Source organism: Myotis nattereri (genome assembly GCF_964212035.1).
Source record: "Myotis nattereri genome assembly, chromosome: 6".
Taxonomy (NCBI): Eukaryota; Metazoa; Chordata; class Mammalia; order Chiroptera; family Vespertilionidae; genus Myotis; species Myotis nattereri.
Window position 1 is genome coordinate 63,030,837 of NC_138081.1, and position 19,603 is coordinate 63,050,439.

At 42.4% G+C, this 19,603-nt stretch overlaps 1 protein-coding gene across 1 annotated transcript in view; it reads left to right on the forward strand.

Annotated features, from left to right (window-relative positions):
- The window catches only part of FIG4 (FIG4 phosphoinositide 5-phosphatase), a 99,392-nt gene extending 80,250 nt beyond the window's left edge, over positions 1 to 19,142 (forward strand). The window contains exon 23 of the mRNA XM_081093863.1: positions 18,815 to 19,142. Coding sequence (XP_080949989.1) covers positions 18,815 to 18,992 — 178 coding nt within the window. The 3' untranslated portion in view covers positions 18,993 to 19,142. The remainder of the gene's footprint in view (positions 1 to 18,814) is intronic.
- The last annotated feature ends 461 nt before the right edge of the window (positions 19,143 to 19,603 follow it).

A 19,603-nucleotide genomic window follows, 5' to 3' on the forward strand; every position in this document is an offset into this window, starting at 1 on the left:
CTGAGGTCCTTGGTAATGTTTTTGAGAGATAAAGTGTCCTGACACTAAAAGGCATCGAATAGGTGACCATTTATGTCAGTATGCAGCACTGAGGCAGCCAAGGCACTACCACATTCTAGCCTGTCTCAGTCCTTGCCAGCAAAACGATGTTCTTGACTGGTTGAATCAATGTTTATTTTTTATGCTTATTTAGAGGAATTGCAGAAGCAAATATTATTTTAAAAGGCTTCTATCAAAAAATTGTTTGGGCCTCGTAAGATACTTTCTGCTCCAAATAACAGAACATCTAACAGCTGGTTTCACCTCTAGGATAATGTACAGCTTTGACTTCACTGAAGATTACACACAGGTTCCAGAGCTGGTTGATTCAGGAGCTTCAAAGGATCATAAAGTGCCCAGTGTCTTTCCATCTCTTTGCTCTCCTGTCCTCAGACTGCTAGTAGGATGGCTAGGGCAGGCCCAGGTTCCACAGTCAGACACGGCCGTGCCTAAGGGAGAAAGGGACACTTTCCCTGTGTCTCCTCCTTGGGAGCAAGGAGTCCCACCGTCTGCCCAGCGGACTTCTCATGCCTCAATGGCCAGGATTGGGTCACGTGCTCATCCCTAAACTTGTCATTGCCAAGGGCCATGGGCTGTGATTGGCTTAAAATGATCATGCTGGGGGACCTGGATGTGAAGAAGTCATTCACAATGATTTAGTTATTGAAAACAACCCCCCCCCCCAAATTTTATACTTTCCCAGTAAACTGTTAGTTCATTCGCACAGGTGCCCCATAGGAGAGGCAGCACGAACCTATGGAAAGGAGCCAGAGCCTGAGAATCGGGAGCCAGTGGGTCTGATCTCACATCTGACGTTGTTGAGCGATGGTCCTGCCCTGTCCTTCCCATGCTCCCTCTGTAAAATGAGGGCTTGGACTAGAGCACTCGTTCTGACATCTTCTGGTTCATCGCTTCCTTTATTCACCCACTAACTCCTTCATGCTATAATACTTAGAGTGCTTACTTTATTGTGGAAGTCACAGGCAGGATACAGATCTGCACCAGATGCCTAACCACAGCAGACGTGCTTCCTCCTGCACTAGGCATGCATTGAAAGCCCAAAGAGAAGTAATATCCAAACTTTCCTTACTTGTAGAATAAACTGTTTAATGCCCTCCGCAAAGCTCATTAGCAGACAGTTACATTGGGGAGGGTTCTCTCTCATCTTAGTAAAATGTAAAATGTATTCAGAGGTGAGAATGAAGACCCACAAATTGTATTCTGGAAAAGATAAGTCTTTGTCCTCAGGAAAAATGCTTGTGGGCCTGGCTGTGTGATTGTTGCCCTTCTAAAGAGTGTGCTGTAGAGAAGCCAGCCATCAAGAGAACAGAAAAACAGTCGAGAGAAATGAGATCATGCTCTCCGAATACCCAAAAGCACTCTTACACTTCATTATTTAGATAAAATGCTTAGAAAATTTTTATTTTATTTTTATTTTTTATTTTTAGAACTAAGCCGCTAAAATTTTGGAGACCTTTCTCATGTGCAGTGTTGGTTCATTTTTCATGTCACGTGAAGTGCTGAGATAGCTGGCAGTATTTACCTCAGCAAAGAGAATTAGAAATCGTGTGATCAGTCCCTCAAGTAATAGGTGAAGGCAGGGCCTTTTTGAGTTACTTTGGGACCTGTATGGGGAACATACAGGGAGGAAGATTGAAGGCCACTGAAGAGAAAATCTTTCAATAAGTAGAGCTGTCAACAATGGTGTGTAAACCTTCCATTAGGTCAAAGGCATGAGTTGTCCCAGAGCCGAGCGGCCTAAAGCAGAGGCTGGATGGCCCGTCAGCACTGCTGCGGAGAGTCTCTTCATTGACCTGAGGTTGGACAAGATGATTCGGAAGGAAGGTCATCGCTAAGATTCTGCAGTTACCAGTGTCACAGCCATGGGACATCCGGTGGTTGGGATCATTAGCAGTTTGAAACAAAAAAATAGGTGATTCATTTAGTCACCAAATATTTATTAAGTACCTGCTATGTGTTAGGCACTCTTAGAGACAGTGGAGATACGATAAAGAACAAGCCTGACAAGGTGCCTCAGGGGATTTATGTTCTGGGGTATGCAGACAAACACTGAACTAATAAAGAAGACAATTACATGTTCAATAAATGCCCTGAGCAACACAAACCAGGGTGATGGAAGAGAGTGATCTGTTTTATTTTTTTTTTTTAGTATTTTTTTTTTTATTGCTTAAAGTATTACAAAGGGTATTACATATGTGTCCATTTTATCCCCCCGCCCTAGACAGTCCCCCAGCCTCCCCTATCCCCCAGTGTCTTATGTCCATTGGTTATGCTTATATGCATGCATACAAGTCCTTTAGTTGATCTCTTACCCCCCTACCTCCTGCCCCCCAACCCTCCCCGGCCTTCCCGCTGCAGTTTGACAATCTGTTTGAGGCAGCTCTGCCTCTGTATCTATTATTGTTCAAAAGTTTATAATGTTCTCTATTATCCATGAATGAGTGAGATCATGTGGTATGTTTCCTTCATTGACTGGCTTATTTCACTTAGCATAATGCTCTCCAGTTCCATCCATGACGTTGCAAATGGTAAGAGTTCCTTCCTTTTTAGAGCAGCATAGTATTCCATCGTGTAGATGTACCACAGTTTTCTAATCCATTCATCTACTGATGGACACTTAGGCTGTTTCCAGATCTTAGCTATGGTGAATTGTGCTGCTATGTACATAGGGGTGCATATATCTTTTCTGATTGGTGTTTCTGGTTTCTTGGGATATATTCCTAGAAGTGGGATCACAGGGTCAAATGGGAGTTCCATTTTCAGTTTTTTAAGGAAACTCCATACTGTCTTCCATAGTGGCTGCACCAGTCTGCATTCCCACCAGCAGTGCACAAGTGTTCCTTTTTCTCCACATCCTCTCCAGCACTTGACGTTTGTTGATTTGTTGATGATAGCCAGTCTGACAGGTGTGAGATGGTACCTCATTGTTGTTTTGATTTGCATCTCTCGGATGATTAGTGACTTTGAGCATGTTTTCATATGTGAGAGTGATCTGTTTTAGATTAGGATGTGAAGGAAAGTCTCTTTGAGGAGGTCACGTTCAAGCTGAGACCTGAATGAAAAGGAGGCCAGAGATGACTGGGAAGAGTGTTCGAAGCAGAGAGAACATGCACAAAAAGACCAGGGCAAGGGCCAGCGTGGCATGTTTGAGATGCAAGCAGAAGGCTGAATGAGAGGCCCAGAGGAGTGTGCATGGATGGAGTCAGGCACAGGTAGGGGCCAGAGCCCTCAGGAGCTTAGCCGTTATTCTGTCCAGTGGGAAGACGCTGAAGGATTTTCGGTAAAGAGTGGAAGGCTCTGATTCACATCTCTAAAAGATAACTATGGGTACTTTCTGGAGGATAACTTATAGGGGGCAAGGAAGTAAACAAAGAGAGAAATAAGAAATTGAAAAGAAGTGTGGTTTTACAGAAGCCAAGAGAAGAAAATGTTTCAAGAAGGAAGGAGTGGGCCCCTGCCTGGTGGCTCAGTTGGTTGGAGCGTCGTCCTCCTCGTACACACTAAAAAGGTTGCAGGTTTGATTCCTGGTCAGGGAACATACCCAGATTTCAAGATTCAATCCCATCAGGGCAAACATGGGAGTTAACATATCTCTCTCTCTCTCTCTTCTCACCCCCCCCTTCCTCTCTCTTTAAAATCAATTTAAAAAACACATATCCTCCGGTGAGGATTTTAAAAAAAAAGAAGGAAGGTGTGGGCAGCATTGTTGAATACAGAAAAATTAACTGGAAGGCTGTTGATGGCCTTTATGAGGAAATGTTTATGGGCAGTAACTTTGCAAGCCCACTTGGAGTGAATTTAGGAAAAAATGGGAAGTGATTGAGAGGACATGGGGAGTAGAAACCATTCTTTTAAAAATGTTATAAAGGGGTACAAAGAAATAGGACCTGAAAGGGAATATGAAATTAAGATATTGTTTCTAAGATCTGAGTCTCCAGCAGCTTCTCTGTGCTGACGGAACGGGGGCTGCAGAGATGCAGATGCTGGGGATTCTGGACAAAGCATTGTTTTACATTTTTTGAAATCCGTAATTTCATTATCTTTGATGTTGATTAGTTTGTTGGGAGTTTCTGTATTAAGTTGAACCATATGAAATTACCAATATGCACACATATTGACCTACAAAAATATCAATGTTACATAATTCTACCTAATAGAAGTACGATTTTCTACTTTAACTTAGACAATTTTAAATTTCTCTCATAGGCCGAAACCGGTTTGGCTCAGCGGATAGAGCGTCGGCCTGCGGACTGAAAGGTCCCAGGTTCGATTCCGGTCAAGGGCATGTACCTGGGTTGCGGGCACATCCCCAGTAGGAGATGTGCAGGAGGCAGCTGATCGATGTTTCTCTCTCATCGATGTTTCTAACTCTCTATCTCTCTCCCTTCCTCTCTGTAAAAAATCAATAAAATATATAAAAAAAAAAATTTCTCTCATAGGTCTTTATCATTTATATACATTTTAAATTTGGAAACAATCTCCAACTTATCTAAAAGCTGTAATTACAGAGCAAAGAACATTCCCCTCCCCCCCAAACAATTTGAGAGTAAGTTGTAGACCTCATATTCTGTCTCTCCCTAACATTTGAGTAGGTATTACGGTACTACCTGTAAATAAGAACATTCTTCTACAAAATCACAATACAATCTAGTAAAATCAGAAAATTAACATCAAAACTACCAGCCAATCCTCTGATGAAGCTATTGAAACCCCATTCAAGTTTATGCCAGTTGTTTCATTAATATCATTAATCCCCAAAAGCTCTAGTGTAACATCTCATGTTGCATTTAAATGTCATGTCTCTGTAGTCTCCTTCCTTCTGGAACAGTCCCCCAGTCTTCCCTGATTTTCAGGACCATGACTCTTAATTAAATTTATTAGGGTGACATTGGCTAACAGGGTCATATAGACTTCGAGTATATATTACTATGACACATAATCTATTCATTGCATTGTGGACCCACCATCCAAAGTCAAATCTTCTTCCATTACCCTCTACTACCCTCCCACCCCCTTCCCTCTGGCAACCATCACTCTGTTGTCCATCTGTGTCTCTGAGTTTCAGTTTTATATGGAACATATGACTGAAATCATGTAGTTCTTAGCTTTTTCTGACTGACTTATTTTGCTTAGCATAATGTTCTCAAGTTCCATCCATGTCGTTGCAAATGGCAGTATTTCACTTTTTCTTATGGCTGAGTAGTATTCCATAGTATATATGTACCATACTTTATTTATCCAATCCGCTCTCAAAGGACACTTTGGTTGTCTCCATATCTTGGCTGCAGTGAATAGACGTGCACATATCTTTGCAAATAAGTGTTTTTGAGTTTTTTGGGTAGATACCCAGAAGAAGAATTGCTGGGTCATATAGTAACTGTATTGGTAGTTTTTTTGAGGAACCTCCATACTGTTCTGCATAGCGGCTGTACCAGTTTACATTCCCACCAGCATGAATGAGGGTTCCTTTTTCTCCACAACCTCTCCAACTTGTTATTACCCATATTGTTGATAATAGCCATTCTAACAGGTATGAGGTGGTATCTCATTGTAGTTTTGATTTGCATTTCCCTAGTTGTTAGGGAAATTCAAACTAAAACTGTCAGTAGCTCTGTAGTATAATTTGAAGCCAGCAGTGTGCTACCTCCAGCTCTTGGCTGATTGCTCTGGCTAGGATTTCCAGAATTATGTTGAATAAGAATAGTGAGAGTGGATATCCTTGTCTTTTTCCTGATTTTAGAGGAAAAGATTTCCGTTTTTCACCATTGAGTATGATATTGGCTAAGGGTTTTTCATATATGACCTTATGTTGAGATACTGTAACCGGACAAACAATGGGTCCATGCTGCCTGTCACTACTTGAGCCAATTAAGCAGAGACAGGGTTGAATCATATATGAGCGTTTATTCCAATACTGCTGGCAGGATGGGAGAGCAGCAGGTTATCCACAAAAATCTGCTCTGCTGCCCACCATTAGCCAGCTGCTTATATACACATAGAAATTCAAAGGAAAAGTAGGCAAAAGGGCAGTTTACAGATATGCAAAAGGACTAGGGGTCTTCAGAGGGCTTAGTGATATGCAAGGGCTGGGGTTACACAGGGAAATAGCCAAAGAGAGTGCCAGATGGACAATTAACAGGTAAGCAGGCCGGTGGTTTGCAAAGGCCTGCAGGTGTGCAAAAAGGGCTGGGGACCTTCAAAGGGCTGTCGATTCTGGTTTCTGCAGCAAAGTTGTTCATCTTTCCATGATAATAGGCAGCTCCAAATGGGGCGGAAGGGCTGTATCTCCAGGTCAGCTCCAGCCAGGGTAGAATGTGTCTTCTTTAATCAGAATAAAACAATCACAGTTAACAGAGCATGTTTAATATTTCTTAAAATACTAGCTGGTTCCCTAACATTCTATTTCTGCCCCCTTTCAATACTTTCCTTCTATACCCATGTTATTGAGTATTTTTATCATAAATAGGTGTTGTATCTTGTCAAATGCTTTTTCTGCATCTATTGTTAAATCATATGATTCTTATCCTTTGTTTTGTTAGTGTGGAGTATTACATTGATCAATTCGCATATGTTGAACCATCCTTGTGCCCCTGGAATGAACCCCAATTGATCATGGCATATTATTTTTTTTAATATATTGTTGTATTCTGTTTAGGATTTATTGCATCTATATTCATCAGAGATATTGGTTTGTAGTTTTCTTTTTTGTTATCCTTGTCACGTTTTGGTATCAGGGGTATGTTGACTTCATAAAATGTGTTAGGAAGTATTGCCTCTTCTTCAATTTTTTGGAAGAGTTTGAGAAAGACAGGAATCTTCTTTGAATGCTTGGTAGGATTCACTAGTGAAGCCATCTGGTCTGACCATGACACTTGGAAAAATACAAGCCAATTATGTTGTAGAATAGCCCTCAATCTGGGTTTGCCATGATTATCTTCAGGTTATGTTGTTGTAATGTACCCCGCAAATCACACAAGGATGCCTCAAGAAGTCGAATTAAGGAGTCAAATTTATTTCAAATCCGGGACTACGAGGGGGCATTTTGCTCTCGCAAATCTCGTAGTGATTAAGTAGCCGCAACACCAGATTTATATAGGCAAAAATCACAAAGGTATTGATTACATCTTTGGGTTTGGAATGAGGAACCTGGTTTGCACAAAGCAGTTACAGAAGCAAAATTGAGCAAGTTAGTTATCTATAAAGATTAATTATAGTTTTGGGTCTTCGGATCACTGAATCAACGGAAACACATTATCTGGAGCCACTGAGGCAATTTAGAATAATTGTGCTGTTCTGGTTTCCAAGTACAGAAGAATGTGCTTCGATAACCAGTAAGATCACAATCAATGGGATATTCAAACCACCAACAATGGAGTATTCAATCGATTGGGATAGCACACATAAGTTCAGAAAATCAAAGTAACTTTTCTATTGTTTTAGCAAGCAAATAACGACAGAAGCCAAGTCAGCAGGGTTAAAATATTAAGCAGCAATTCCCACCAGGCATGGTTGCCACCATGCTTCAGTGTGTCTTTGGCAGTGTGTTAGCCAGCCTTCAGATGGGCCCTACCTCCTGTTATCACACCCTCAGTCTCTTCCCACGTCGTGCCAGAGTTCATTTTTGTATCAAGAGCATATAGCAGAAGTGATTAGGTTACAAAAGTGATCTCTAGCAGAGGGGGATGGGTGAGGTGGAAGAGGACCTAGAGGGGATAAAAGGTGATAGAAAAAATAAAATATATTTTTTTTAAAAAGTGATCTCTTGGATCACTTGCTCTTGGGGAAGCAAGCTTCATCTTGTGAGCAGCCCTTTGGATAGGCCCAAATGGCAAGAAACTGAGGCGTCTAGCCAACAGCCAGTGAGAAATTGAGGCCTTGCCAACCATGTTGAGTAAGCTTAGAAGTAGATTCTTCAGCCCCGGTTAAACCTTGAGTTGACTGTTACCCTGGCAAATAACTTAACTTTGACCTTGTGAAACCTTGAACCAGAACCACCCAACGAAGCCACTCCCAGATTCCTGACCCCCAGAAACTCTGACATAAGTGTTTGTTGGCTTACAGTACATAATGAATACAGGCAGGAATAGCACAGAAGTGATCCTGGCCTCTTTTTTTTAATTTTTATTTTTTCTATACATATATTTTTATTTATTTCAGAAAGGAAGGGGAAGAGAGAGAAAAAAACGTCAATGATGAGAGAGAAGCATTGATTGGCTGCCTCCTGCACTCCCCACACTGGGGGTCAAGCCCACAACCCAGCATGTGCCCTGACCGGGAATTGAACTGTGACCTCCTGGGTTCATGGGTTGATACTCAACCACTGAGCCACACCAGTTGGCAGCATGGGCTCTTTTCATTGCATCCTATCAGGTGACACACAATTTCAATTCATCCCATTATTAATGGTCTTTATTTCAGTCCCTTGATTAAAGTGATATCTCCTGGGCTTTTCTACTCTGCAGTTTCTCTTTTATTTTCTCTTTTAATTTGTGAATATTTTATGGGAGTTAATTTGAAACTATGTAAATATTCCTTCATCGATCTTTTAAACTTATTTATTTATTTATTTATTTATTTATATTTCTGATTGTGAGATCTTGGTCTCCTGTGTTATTCAATGGGGGATAATTTGTTGCTATCATTTTTTATGTTGATGTTCAAATTGTCCCAAATTTCACAAGATGCCTTAAACTTGGCTAGTGTGTGCTTAGGACATGTCCTCATCATTTTTTGAGCACATCCTTGATTTCTGGCACAAGTTGTTCTAATCTCATCATGTCCTGTACTTGCTCTAACCCTGAAATCAGTAATTTTTCTAAGGATCTCTGGTTTCTTTTAGTGGAAAATGGTAATAAAGCCAAGATCTGGGCATTAGGTTTGCCTATTGCATTGGGGCATTGCTGTTGCCAGGACCATTCATAGAACATACACACATTTACATATACATATATATGTAAGTATATGCAGACCTGTATATGTAAATATGTACATATATATGTATATACTATATATTTGTATGTGTATATATGTATGTGTGTGTGTATGTGTATATATATAGTATATTATATAATACTAGCGACCCAGTGCACGAGATTTGTGCACTTGGGAGTGGGGTCTCTTCGTCCGGCCTGCACCCTCTCGCAGTCCAGGAGCCATCAGTCAGACATCCTTAGCGCTGCTACGGAGGCAGGAGAGGCTCCTACCACCGCTGCTGTGTTCGCCAGCCATCAACCTGACTTGTGGCTCCTGCGTTGAGCGTCTGCCCCCTGGTGGTCAGTGTGCATCATAGCGACCCGTCGTTCCGCTGTTTGGTTGATTTGCATATTACCCTTTTATTATATAGGAGGATATTTAAATCTCTAAGTTCATATTGACACCTCTAATTATAGGTATCCAGCATTTTTTTCTACCTTTTTTCCTTTCCATTTTAGTGTTTTCTTCTCCAGTGAGAGATTGAGCTCCTGTTACCCATATTATATTTATTTATTTGATTCATTCCTCCGTACATACCCAGTCTCCCATCTCCACTGCATCCACCCTTTCCCAAATGTGGATGCCCTCCATTCAGGCTCTGACTCTATTGCGAGACACCCACCCTCATGAATGCCTGCTTCATCCCCTTGGGCTGCAGACCCCTCCCCCATAGGGATACCCACATCTGTCTCTTCTTGCTCAGGTTCCAACATACCTCTTCAGGCTACCCTTGCACATGGAGCCCTGCTGACCCCTCAGCCTTTAACTCCCCACCTGGGTCTGTCCTCTGTTCGGATGCTCTCCTCATTCTTTGTCCTTTGAGAACAGCTGTTATGCCTGTGATGTGCAGCCTGTCCTTATTGGCAGAAAAGACCCAGGATGTGTAAGATAACCAGTCCCCGTGGCCAGTGGCACCAGATACTGTTGGCCACTTCCCCGGTCTTTGTCATCAAAACAGAAAACAGAGGAAAACTGCATTTCATTTTACAACTAGAAAGATAATATGCTCTGCAGATGGAGGGAAACCATACAGTTTATAAATTGCACTCTAAATTGACAACATTTTACCTGTTTCAAGTCCAAAAGGCATTCTGCTTTATTTCCCTAAAACCAAAACTTGTTTTAGAAACACAAATAACATTTTCGTTTTCAAAGAGAATATAAACCACTGTCATTTGTTGTACCTGGACCAATAAAAATATATATGACTATGGCCAAGACATTAGACATTAAAGTATTCCATTGCCATCCATATACGTGCTGTGGCAGCCTGTCCCTTCAGTAGCTGCAAGTGGCCCCTTCCCACTAGCCTGGCTGCCTGCTCCTGGGTAAAGCAAGAGAGAGCTGGAGCTGATTCGCTTTGCTCTTTGGCTGGCTATGGTGGTCAGAATTCAGTTGCAGGAATAAATAATCAACTCCAGGTAGTTTATTATACAGAAAGTGATTTATTATAGGGTTTTAGGTGGTTCTCAGAATCACAGGAGGGCCAAAGAAACCGACTGTAGACCAACTTCCAGGAACAACTCCCAAAACCACGTGGCAAACTCTTGAAGTGGCTGCTACATCTGCCCTGATCAGGAAGCTATCACCGTGGCTGCTGGCTGAAAAACCAGCCACCCCAGCCATAACCAGGAAGCTGCCACTGCAGGGGCCAACTCAGGACCTTGTCACCTTTGCCACAGTCTGCAAAACGGACACTGTACATCTTGCTTCTCTACATAAGACTCAGTTCCAAATCTTAGCCTTCTGTAGTACAAGTGGTGGGTAGAATGTAAATCAAATTTTGAACCTGAATTGAAGGGAACAAAATTATTTTTTGCTTTAGAGCCTCTGCACGCTAGAAGGGGAGTTCAAGTGGCTATTAAGAAATCTAACCTGTTTAATGCAATCCCCATTAAAATACTTATGGCATATTTCACAGACCTAGAACAAACTCTCCAAAAATTCATCTGGAATAAAAAAAGACCCCGAGTAGCTGCAGCAATCCTGAGAAAGAAGAACAAAGTTGGAGGGATCACAATACCAGATATCAAGCTGTATTACAAAGCCACTGTTCTCAAAACTGCCTGGTACTGGCACAAGAACAGACATATAGACCAATGGAACAGAACAGAGAACCCAGAAATCAACCCAAGCCATTATGCTCAATGAATATTTGACAAAGGAGGCAAGAGTATACAATGGAATCAAGACAGTCTCTTCAATAAATGGTATTGGGAAAATTGGACAGATACATGCAAAAAAATGAAACTAGACCACCAACTTACACCACCCACAAAAATAAACTCAAAATGGATAAAGGACTTAAATGTAAGATGGGAAACCATAAAAATACTAGAGGAATCCAAAGGCAACAAAATCTCACACATATTCCTAAGCAATTTCTTCACCAATACAGCTCCTAGGGCATTGGAAACTAAAGAGAAAATAAAAAATGGGACTACATCAAAATAAAAAGCTTCTGCACAGCAAAAGAAACCATCAACAAAACAATAAGAAAGCCCACTGCATGTGAGAACATATTTGCCAATGTTATATTCGATAAGGGCCTAATCTTCAAAATTTATAGGGAATTCATACATCTTATTAACAAAAGGAAGATAATCCAATCAAAAAATGGGCAAAGGACTTAAATAGACACTTTTTGAAAGCAGATATACAGAAGGCCAAGAGACATGAAAACACTAGAGGCCCAGTGCACGAAATTTGTGCATGCGTGTGTGTGTGTGTGTGTGTGTGTGTGTGTGTGTGTTGGGGATGGGGGAGGTCTTTCAGCCCGACCTGTGCCTTCTCACAGTCCGGGAGCCCCTTGGGGGATGTCCGACTGATGGCTTGGGCCTGCTCCTCGCTCAGTCCCGATTGGCTGGACCCTAGCAGCAAGCTAACCTACCAGAGTGTTTGCCCCCTGGTGGTCAGTGCACATCATAGCAAGCGGTTGAGCGGCCTTAGCATATCATTAGCATATTATGCTTTGATTGGTTGAATGGACAACCGGACACTTAGCATATTAGGCTTTTATTATATGGAATACTCAAAGTCACTAATCATCCAAAAGAAGCAAATCAAAACCCATCAGAGTGGCTATCATCAACAAATCAACAAACAACAAGTGCTGGTGAGGATGCGGAGAAAAAGGAATCCTCGTGCACTGCTGGTGGGAATGCAGACTGGTGCAGCCACTGTGGAAAACAGTATGGAGTTTCCTCAAAAAATTCAAAATGGAACTTCAATTTTTTATCCCAAGAAACCAGAAACACCAATCAGAAATGACATATGCACCCCTATGTTCATAGCAGCACCATTTACAATAGCTAAGATTTGGAAACAGTCTAAGTGCCCATCAGCAGATGAGTGGATTAAAAAAGTGGTACATCTACACAATGGAATACTATGCTGCTATAAGAAAGAAAGAACTCTTACCATTTGCAACAGCATGGATGGACCTGGAGAGCATTGTGCTAAACGAAATAAGCCAGTCATAGAAAGATAAATATCACATGATCTCACTCATTTGTGTGATATAATGAACAACATAAGCTGATGAACAAAAATAGATCCAGAGAGAGAGAAGCATGGAACAGACCATCAACCTTCAGAGGGAAGGCATGGGAGTGGGGTGGGTAAGAGATCAACCAAAGGACTTGTATGCATACATATAAGGATAATCAATGGACACAGACACTAGGGGCGTGAGGGCATGTGCTAGGGTGTAGGGGTGGTCAGGGAGAGGTCAAAGGAGACATAGGTAATACTATATATAATACTTTAAACAATAAAGAATTTTTAAAAAAGTAATCTGTTATCTGTCACAGTCTACCTCTCTAACTATCCAATTATCCATGAATATGTTCTTGCTATAAGTAGAACCCCCTTCCCCCTCCCACTAAGATATTGCATCCCACTCAAAGTCCAGGATCTCTGGGGTTAATGCAGCTGTCTTTACCAGGCCCAGATGAGGGCTTCTAATCTAGTGACCTATAAACAAAAAGATTGCCTGTCTGCTCCCAACATACAATGGCAAAAGGAGAGAAAAACCCTCATTCCAAAAGGGAGAGAATGGGAAACATACAACTGCCATTGCTATTAGCAGCGATGAAATTCCATTAGGCAAGAATGAGTAAAGCACCCGAATTGGATAGTGGGGTAAGGTCCTTGGTATACTAGCCGTCTCCCATGCGCTGCAGTAACAGTATAGCTGATTGGCAGTCATGTTTTAATGTCCCGAAGGCTAGTTGTACTTCTGCTGCCCTACAGGCACCACCTCTAAGCACATTAGCTTGATTTTTTTTCAACATGAAAAAGCAACTATATCACCTTGGTAGAATAGATTCATGACTAGACTTCTGTGTATATGTGTAACTTGTGAAGATAAAAGCATCCTAACAAGGGGACTCAAAAGAAGCAATGGATGGTCACAAAAATAAGCTGTTAGAATGGCATCCACAAACTAAGGGCTCAAGGGCCTGAGAAATATTAAAGGCTAGAAAGAGAGAAAACCATTTCATGGCAATGTGTACCATAGGCCCATCTGCCTGTTTGATGATAAGGGTTATTATTTCCTAATAGAAATTACAAAACTGGCAGAAAGACAAATAGACTCATGATCAAGGGCTCGTACTAGTCAAGCATTTGCTGAGGTTTTGTTCCACTGAGCCCACAGCATCTGATGGCCATGAACATGCCTTAATTATAGTTTTCTCCTAGAAAGTAACAAGAGAAATGACCTAATGATGACCGTCATCTGCAAATAAAGGAGTTGGCCGAGGTATTTTGTAAGGTCTTATTCAGCTATGATATTCTTTCGATTCTGTGACTTGGTCATGACCGACAAAGAATGATTTGGTGAGGTGAAAACAGCCATGTTGGGAGAAAACTTGGAGTTTGTTGTAGCAACAGAAGGGACCACTCGAAGGGAAATATATTGTATTTAGAACCATTACTCAATTTTCTGGAAACGCCACATGGGATTTGATGTATGCCAAAATGCTAATGATAGGAAAAGTGCACGATTTTAACATATGAAAAAGTATCACATACCATATATAAAATTATTGAAATTATACAAATATTATCTAGTTCTTCTGTTACCAACTGCAAATCATCATGACATTACTAAATTCAGAAGACATTTCAATCTGACCAATTAAATATTTTCTTGTGAAACCAACATGTGTTTACCGGGTATAAGTCAGAAAAAAAGTTTTACTTCAACAGGAATTGAACTTTACAAGGGACTCAAATATTAGTTCTGCATCCAAGTGTGAGATATGGTTATTATCAGACATGGTCAGATTTTAACCAAGTGAGTAATACCACATTTAAGAAAGAGCATGGCAGGGCACCAGTAAGATTTTATTTAAAAACATGTGGTGTGTCTAATGGATTTCTGTCTGAAGGGCTGCCCTTCTGTGAATGGGGACTGCAGTCAAGGCTAAGTGCCATCCAGCCTCACTGTCTGAATGCACCCAGCAGTATGGGGTAAGCAGCCCACAAATGAGCTGACAAGTACATTATTCTAAACAAGACTGTAACATTCCTTGAGGGTAAATGCAGAGCTCTCTTCAAAGATGGACCTAGGTATCCTATATAATAAAAGGATAATATGCAAATAGAACGGCAGAACAACAGAACAGCCAATCAAAGTGTAACATGCTAATGATATGGTAAGGCTGCTCAACCGCTCGCTATGATGTGCACTGACCACCAGGGGGCAGATGCTCAGATGGTAGGTTAGCTTGTTGCTGGGGTCTGGCCAATCCGGACTGAGTGAGATGGGCTGGACACACCCTAGAGCCCTCCCTTGGTCGCTCCCCGGCCCAATCGTGCACCAGTGGGGTCCTTCAGCCTGGCCTGTACCCTCTCACAATCCGGGACCCCTCAGGGGATATTGGAAAGCTGATTTCAGCCCCATCCCACAGGCCATTCCCACTGGGAAAACACCAGACTGCAGGGCTCATGGCTGGTAAGTGCTGCTGCAGCAGCACAAGCTTCTCCTGACTGGGACTGGAGCGGCTGATAGGAGCTGCAGGCAGCATTAGACTGAGGGTTTCGGCCCGATCCCTGCAGGCCACCCAGAGGGACCCCACCTGTGCACAAATTCGTGCATCAGGCCTCTAGTTGTAGATAAAAAGAAATGAGCCTGAAAATTTTCACATCATTTAGTGTTTAAATACTGTTGTTTTTTTTCTTTTCCATACAGAAACAGATGCCATGTAAGCTAATAAAAAGGCAATTCCAAGTAGTATTGGGAATGTTAGTGGTTTTACTTCCATCTCTGCCCAGTGTCTTCAGAGACAAAATGCCAACCAGCAGGCCCTATGAGGGTCTTGGATGTTCTTGTATTTTTTCCCCACCTTGGATATGTGTAAGCCAACAAAAAAATCATTAGCAAATGTGTGGTGAATCTAATATTGCTGCTTCTCTTTATAGTTGTTATAATTGTTATGTTTACAAATGTTAAATGATGCTTTCTCAGTAGAGTTAGTTATAATATATCATTCAAAAAGATATACCTTGCTTTAAAATATTCAATTTTGCTCATTGTCCACAAAAAGATTTTTTGTGTGTGTGGCATTTTAGATAATTTTGGTCTCCTTAGACCAAAGATTCTTAAACTTTACCAAGTATCAAAACCACCTGGAGGACCTGTTTCACCTTTGCTGCTCCCCACCCTCAGGGTTTCCGATTCAGTGGGTCTGGGTGAGCCTGAGAACCTGCATTTCTAACAAGTTTCTAGGTGATGCTGCCGGTCTGGGGACCACACTTGGAAAACCGCTGTCGTGAGACTGAGGAACACGCCCGGCTGGTGTGGCTCAGTGGTTGAGTGTCAACCCATGCACCAGGAGGTCACCCGTTCGATTCCTGGCCAGGGCACATGCCCTGGTTGCGGGCTCGATCCCCAGGTGGGGGCATGTAGGAGGCCGCTGATCTATGTTTCTCTCTCATGGATGTTTGTATCTCTCTCCCTCTCCTGTCCTCTCTCTGAAAAAACAAAAGAAAAAAGACTGAGGATCTCATTCTCATTATAGATATGCCTTAAGCTTCTTTCTGGCCCAAATCCATTAATAAACATTTTAACATTACAGTTTTGTTATTTAATATAGACTCTGAATCTAGAAGAATAAAAAGGAGGGGGGGGGTGGGGGGGGCGGGCAGGTTGATACATTTGCTGACTCCCTACACTGTTTTGAAACTGTGATGAGGTAGTGTTGGAGCCCTGAAACTCCCCCCCGCCCCCTCCCCCGCCCCCCCGCCCCTCCCCCCCCCACACACACACACTCCACCAGCACTCAGCCTGGTGCCATTTAAGGCCCATGTTCGGCATTTCGTATTTAGAGTGTTTGTAATGGTTTGACTCCATGCGCAGTGAAGCAGTTTACTGAGAACTAGGGTGAGGACTCCTGGTTGCTCACTGAAAGCCCAGGCACCCGGTGGCAGTGGCTGGTCTGTGGCCCTGTTTGTGTTGTGCTGGCCGTGCGTGGCCAGGCAGTCGCTGGGCTCCAGGCTCTACCTCCTGCAGCCTGCCTGCCTGTGTCTTCAGCAGAGGCCTTTGGTGACCTGGCATTTTCCCTTCTTGGCTACATTAAGATTTAGTTCCCAGACCGTGTCTTGCTCCATTCATTGGACGTCTGGTGTGATTTCACCCAGAGAGGGTTCCTGGCAAAGGCCTGGCTTCAAAGACAGGATAGAAACCATTCGTCCTATGTAAAAATGAACTTTAAATGTCCCATCTGTAAGATGGAGAGTATAATTCCAGGATGGGTGCGAAAATCAAAATAATATATGTGAGGGATGTGAGAGGGAGGAGACAGACAGGCGGAGAGGGTGTGGTTCAGGAGGCGTTACTGTGGCTGGCGCTCTGATGACAATCTCTCTAAAGGCTAGTGGAGCCTCCTTTTTAAAGGTCAGGTTACAATGATTTGACTGAATATTATCAATCGTTGAAGGATTCTAGCATCTCACTTTGAATTATGTAAATGACGGTAGAGTTGCTGTGTTTTTGTGAGGGAAAACTGAGAAGAGTTCATATATTACTCATCCTAATTACTCACCATTATAATGTGTCAGCCACAGCAATTACAATAGCAGCGACTTTTGTTATCTTGAAGAAGAGCAGGGGTGCCAGGCTGGTGTACAGACTGAGGTTCAGAATCTCAGGATTCTTTCACCTTGGCCATTGATTTTTTTAAAAAAACTGTGAGTAAACCATTTCATCCTTTGGTTTTTGTTTAATTAAATGAGGATCCAGTCTGAGATTACGTGACATTACCAAGAGTGCTTTGAAAAAAAGGGAGTATTTCATAAACTATATATCAGATTTGAGTTTAAATATGTTACCAAGGTGCAGACGACGGAGGTTAGCTCCTGGGACCCCAGCCTGGACAAAGATGACTTTGTCTTTGTGTCATCTTGGTGCCCTGATGGGGAGAGCTCCCCTCCCCGTGGAGGCCCAGCCTGGGCTGAGCGGTCCAGGGTGCTGCAGTTGCACTCCCCGTGCCTCACGGCGCCGTTTTAGATGACCATCCTCCCCCATCGGTGGCCTCTTCGTAACCTTCCACCCACCCTCTGCACATACTCACTCCGCATCGCACCTGACTTGGTTGACTCATCCCTTGAGGACCTGCCTCTAGTTAAGAATGTAATAACTAGTGGGTGCCCAGCCTTCTTTGAGTGGAGGGTGTGACAGACTCCTGGCTGCATTATGACAAGGCCTTTTTGGAGGCAGCGCCTTCCCCAAGGGGTGGATGGCAATTTCACGCACTATAGCGGTCTAGGTGGGTGGGAATGGAGGAGTGTTTTTGAATAGAGAGATTCTTGGGTGCTTTTCAGATCACCTCAGAAAGGAAGGAAGCTGCCTATGACAGATCCACAATCCCTCATCCTAAAGCCTGAGGCCAGATGTGTTTCAGAATTCAGAATTTGGGGGATGTTCGCATACCAAGATGGTACATAGGCCTTATAATAATATCCCCAGTGTGATTCGAGGCCTTGTCTGATCATCATATACCGTAACAGTCCCATGAAGAAGTGAGATGAGTATTGTCAGTTCAGGTTAGGCTGTGCCTCCAAATGAGTTTCCATTGGGTCAGGTTCTACCAGCAAAGTAACATTAGGTCATTAAAGCTTTTAGGATTTCAGAACTGCAGACAAGGAATTATGTACCTATAGTTATTAACAATGGCTCACGTTTACTGAGCACTTATTGTGTGCCAGGCACTGTGCTAATGGAGCACTTCACACGCATAAACTCATTTATTCCTCTTACCAGCCTGTGAGATGGGAATTACTAGTATCTTCTACTTCACAGATTCCTACTAAATCTTCCTTTAAAAAACTATTGATACCTGTTAGAACTAATAAAAAAATTTAATAAAGTTGCAGAATACAGAATCAATATACACATACAAAAAAATGATAGAGTGCCTGTATGTGGCCAAGGAGCAAATGGTCCCTACAGCCCCCACCAGAAGTTTCTCCAGTCATGTGAGGGGGGAGACGGGTGCAGAGACATGGGTGTGCCCACAGCTGTGGGAACAGAGGAGGGTGCCTGCCCAGCCTGTGCTTCAGGAAAGGCTCCCTGGGCAGGTGCTGGCCCAGCTCTGTCCTCTAGGCAGGGGAGGAAGCCAGCCCAGAGGGACAGAGGTCACTCTAGCCCCCTCGTTACTGCTAAGTCCGCATGTTCAAGGTCAGCAGCTCTCAGATGCATTGAGACCCCTGCTCCCTGTGGTCCTTCCTTTATTTTCTTTAATGTAGCCATCTTCTCTTCTCTTCTCTGTTGTAGAACACCCATCTCAGCTTTCTCACAAGATAATATCTATGAAGTTCAACCACCAAGAGTGGACAGAAAATCTACTGAGATCTTCCAGGCCCACATCCAGGCCAGTGAAGGTATCATGCAGCCCCTGGGGAAGGAAGACTCCTTCGTGTACCGGGAGTACATCCGAAACCGCTACCTGTGAGGAGAGAGGCCAACCAAGTCTGTTTGCTTATGTTGTCATCTGCTTTGTCTCATTTTAAAAGGGTGATTTCCTGGCAGTCCTTTTCATCTAAAGGGTTTTCCTCTTTTTGAAACTGGTGAATTATAAATTATAGGTTATAAAGAAATGACTGACTATTTTTGCTGTCATTGTCTTTGCTTTATTTTAAAAATGCTTTGCTTAGAAATGCGGTCAATATAGTATCACATCATCACATTATGAAATTAATTTAATGGTACTTATTGAGCACCTGCTGTGTGCCAGGCACTGTAGTAGGGTCTGGGAGTAACCACAGTAAAAATAAAAAAAAAATGAGAGACCAATAAATTCCTGCAAAATGAAGTCAGATTATTTTTCTTTGTAGTTAACATGTATTTAAAATTTCTTCTGATGGTTTTTATGTTAACTTTGTGTTTTGATAAAAAAGTGTATTACTTTGAAGCCCTTAAATATTTATGGATAAAGATGTCAGCAAAGTGCTCTCTAATGAGCCAAATACTAGTCACTGTAAATCTGGGAAAAAGTAAACATGAGGTCTTTGAACTATCCCGACCAACTTTCTATAGATATGAAGTTATGTAAAATTAAACATG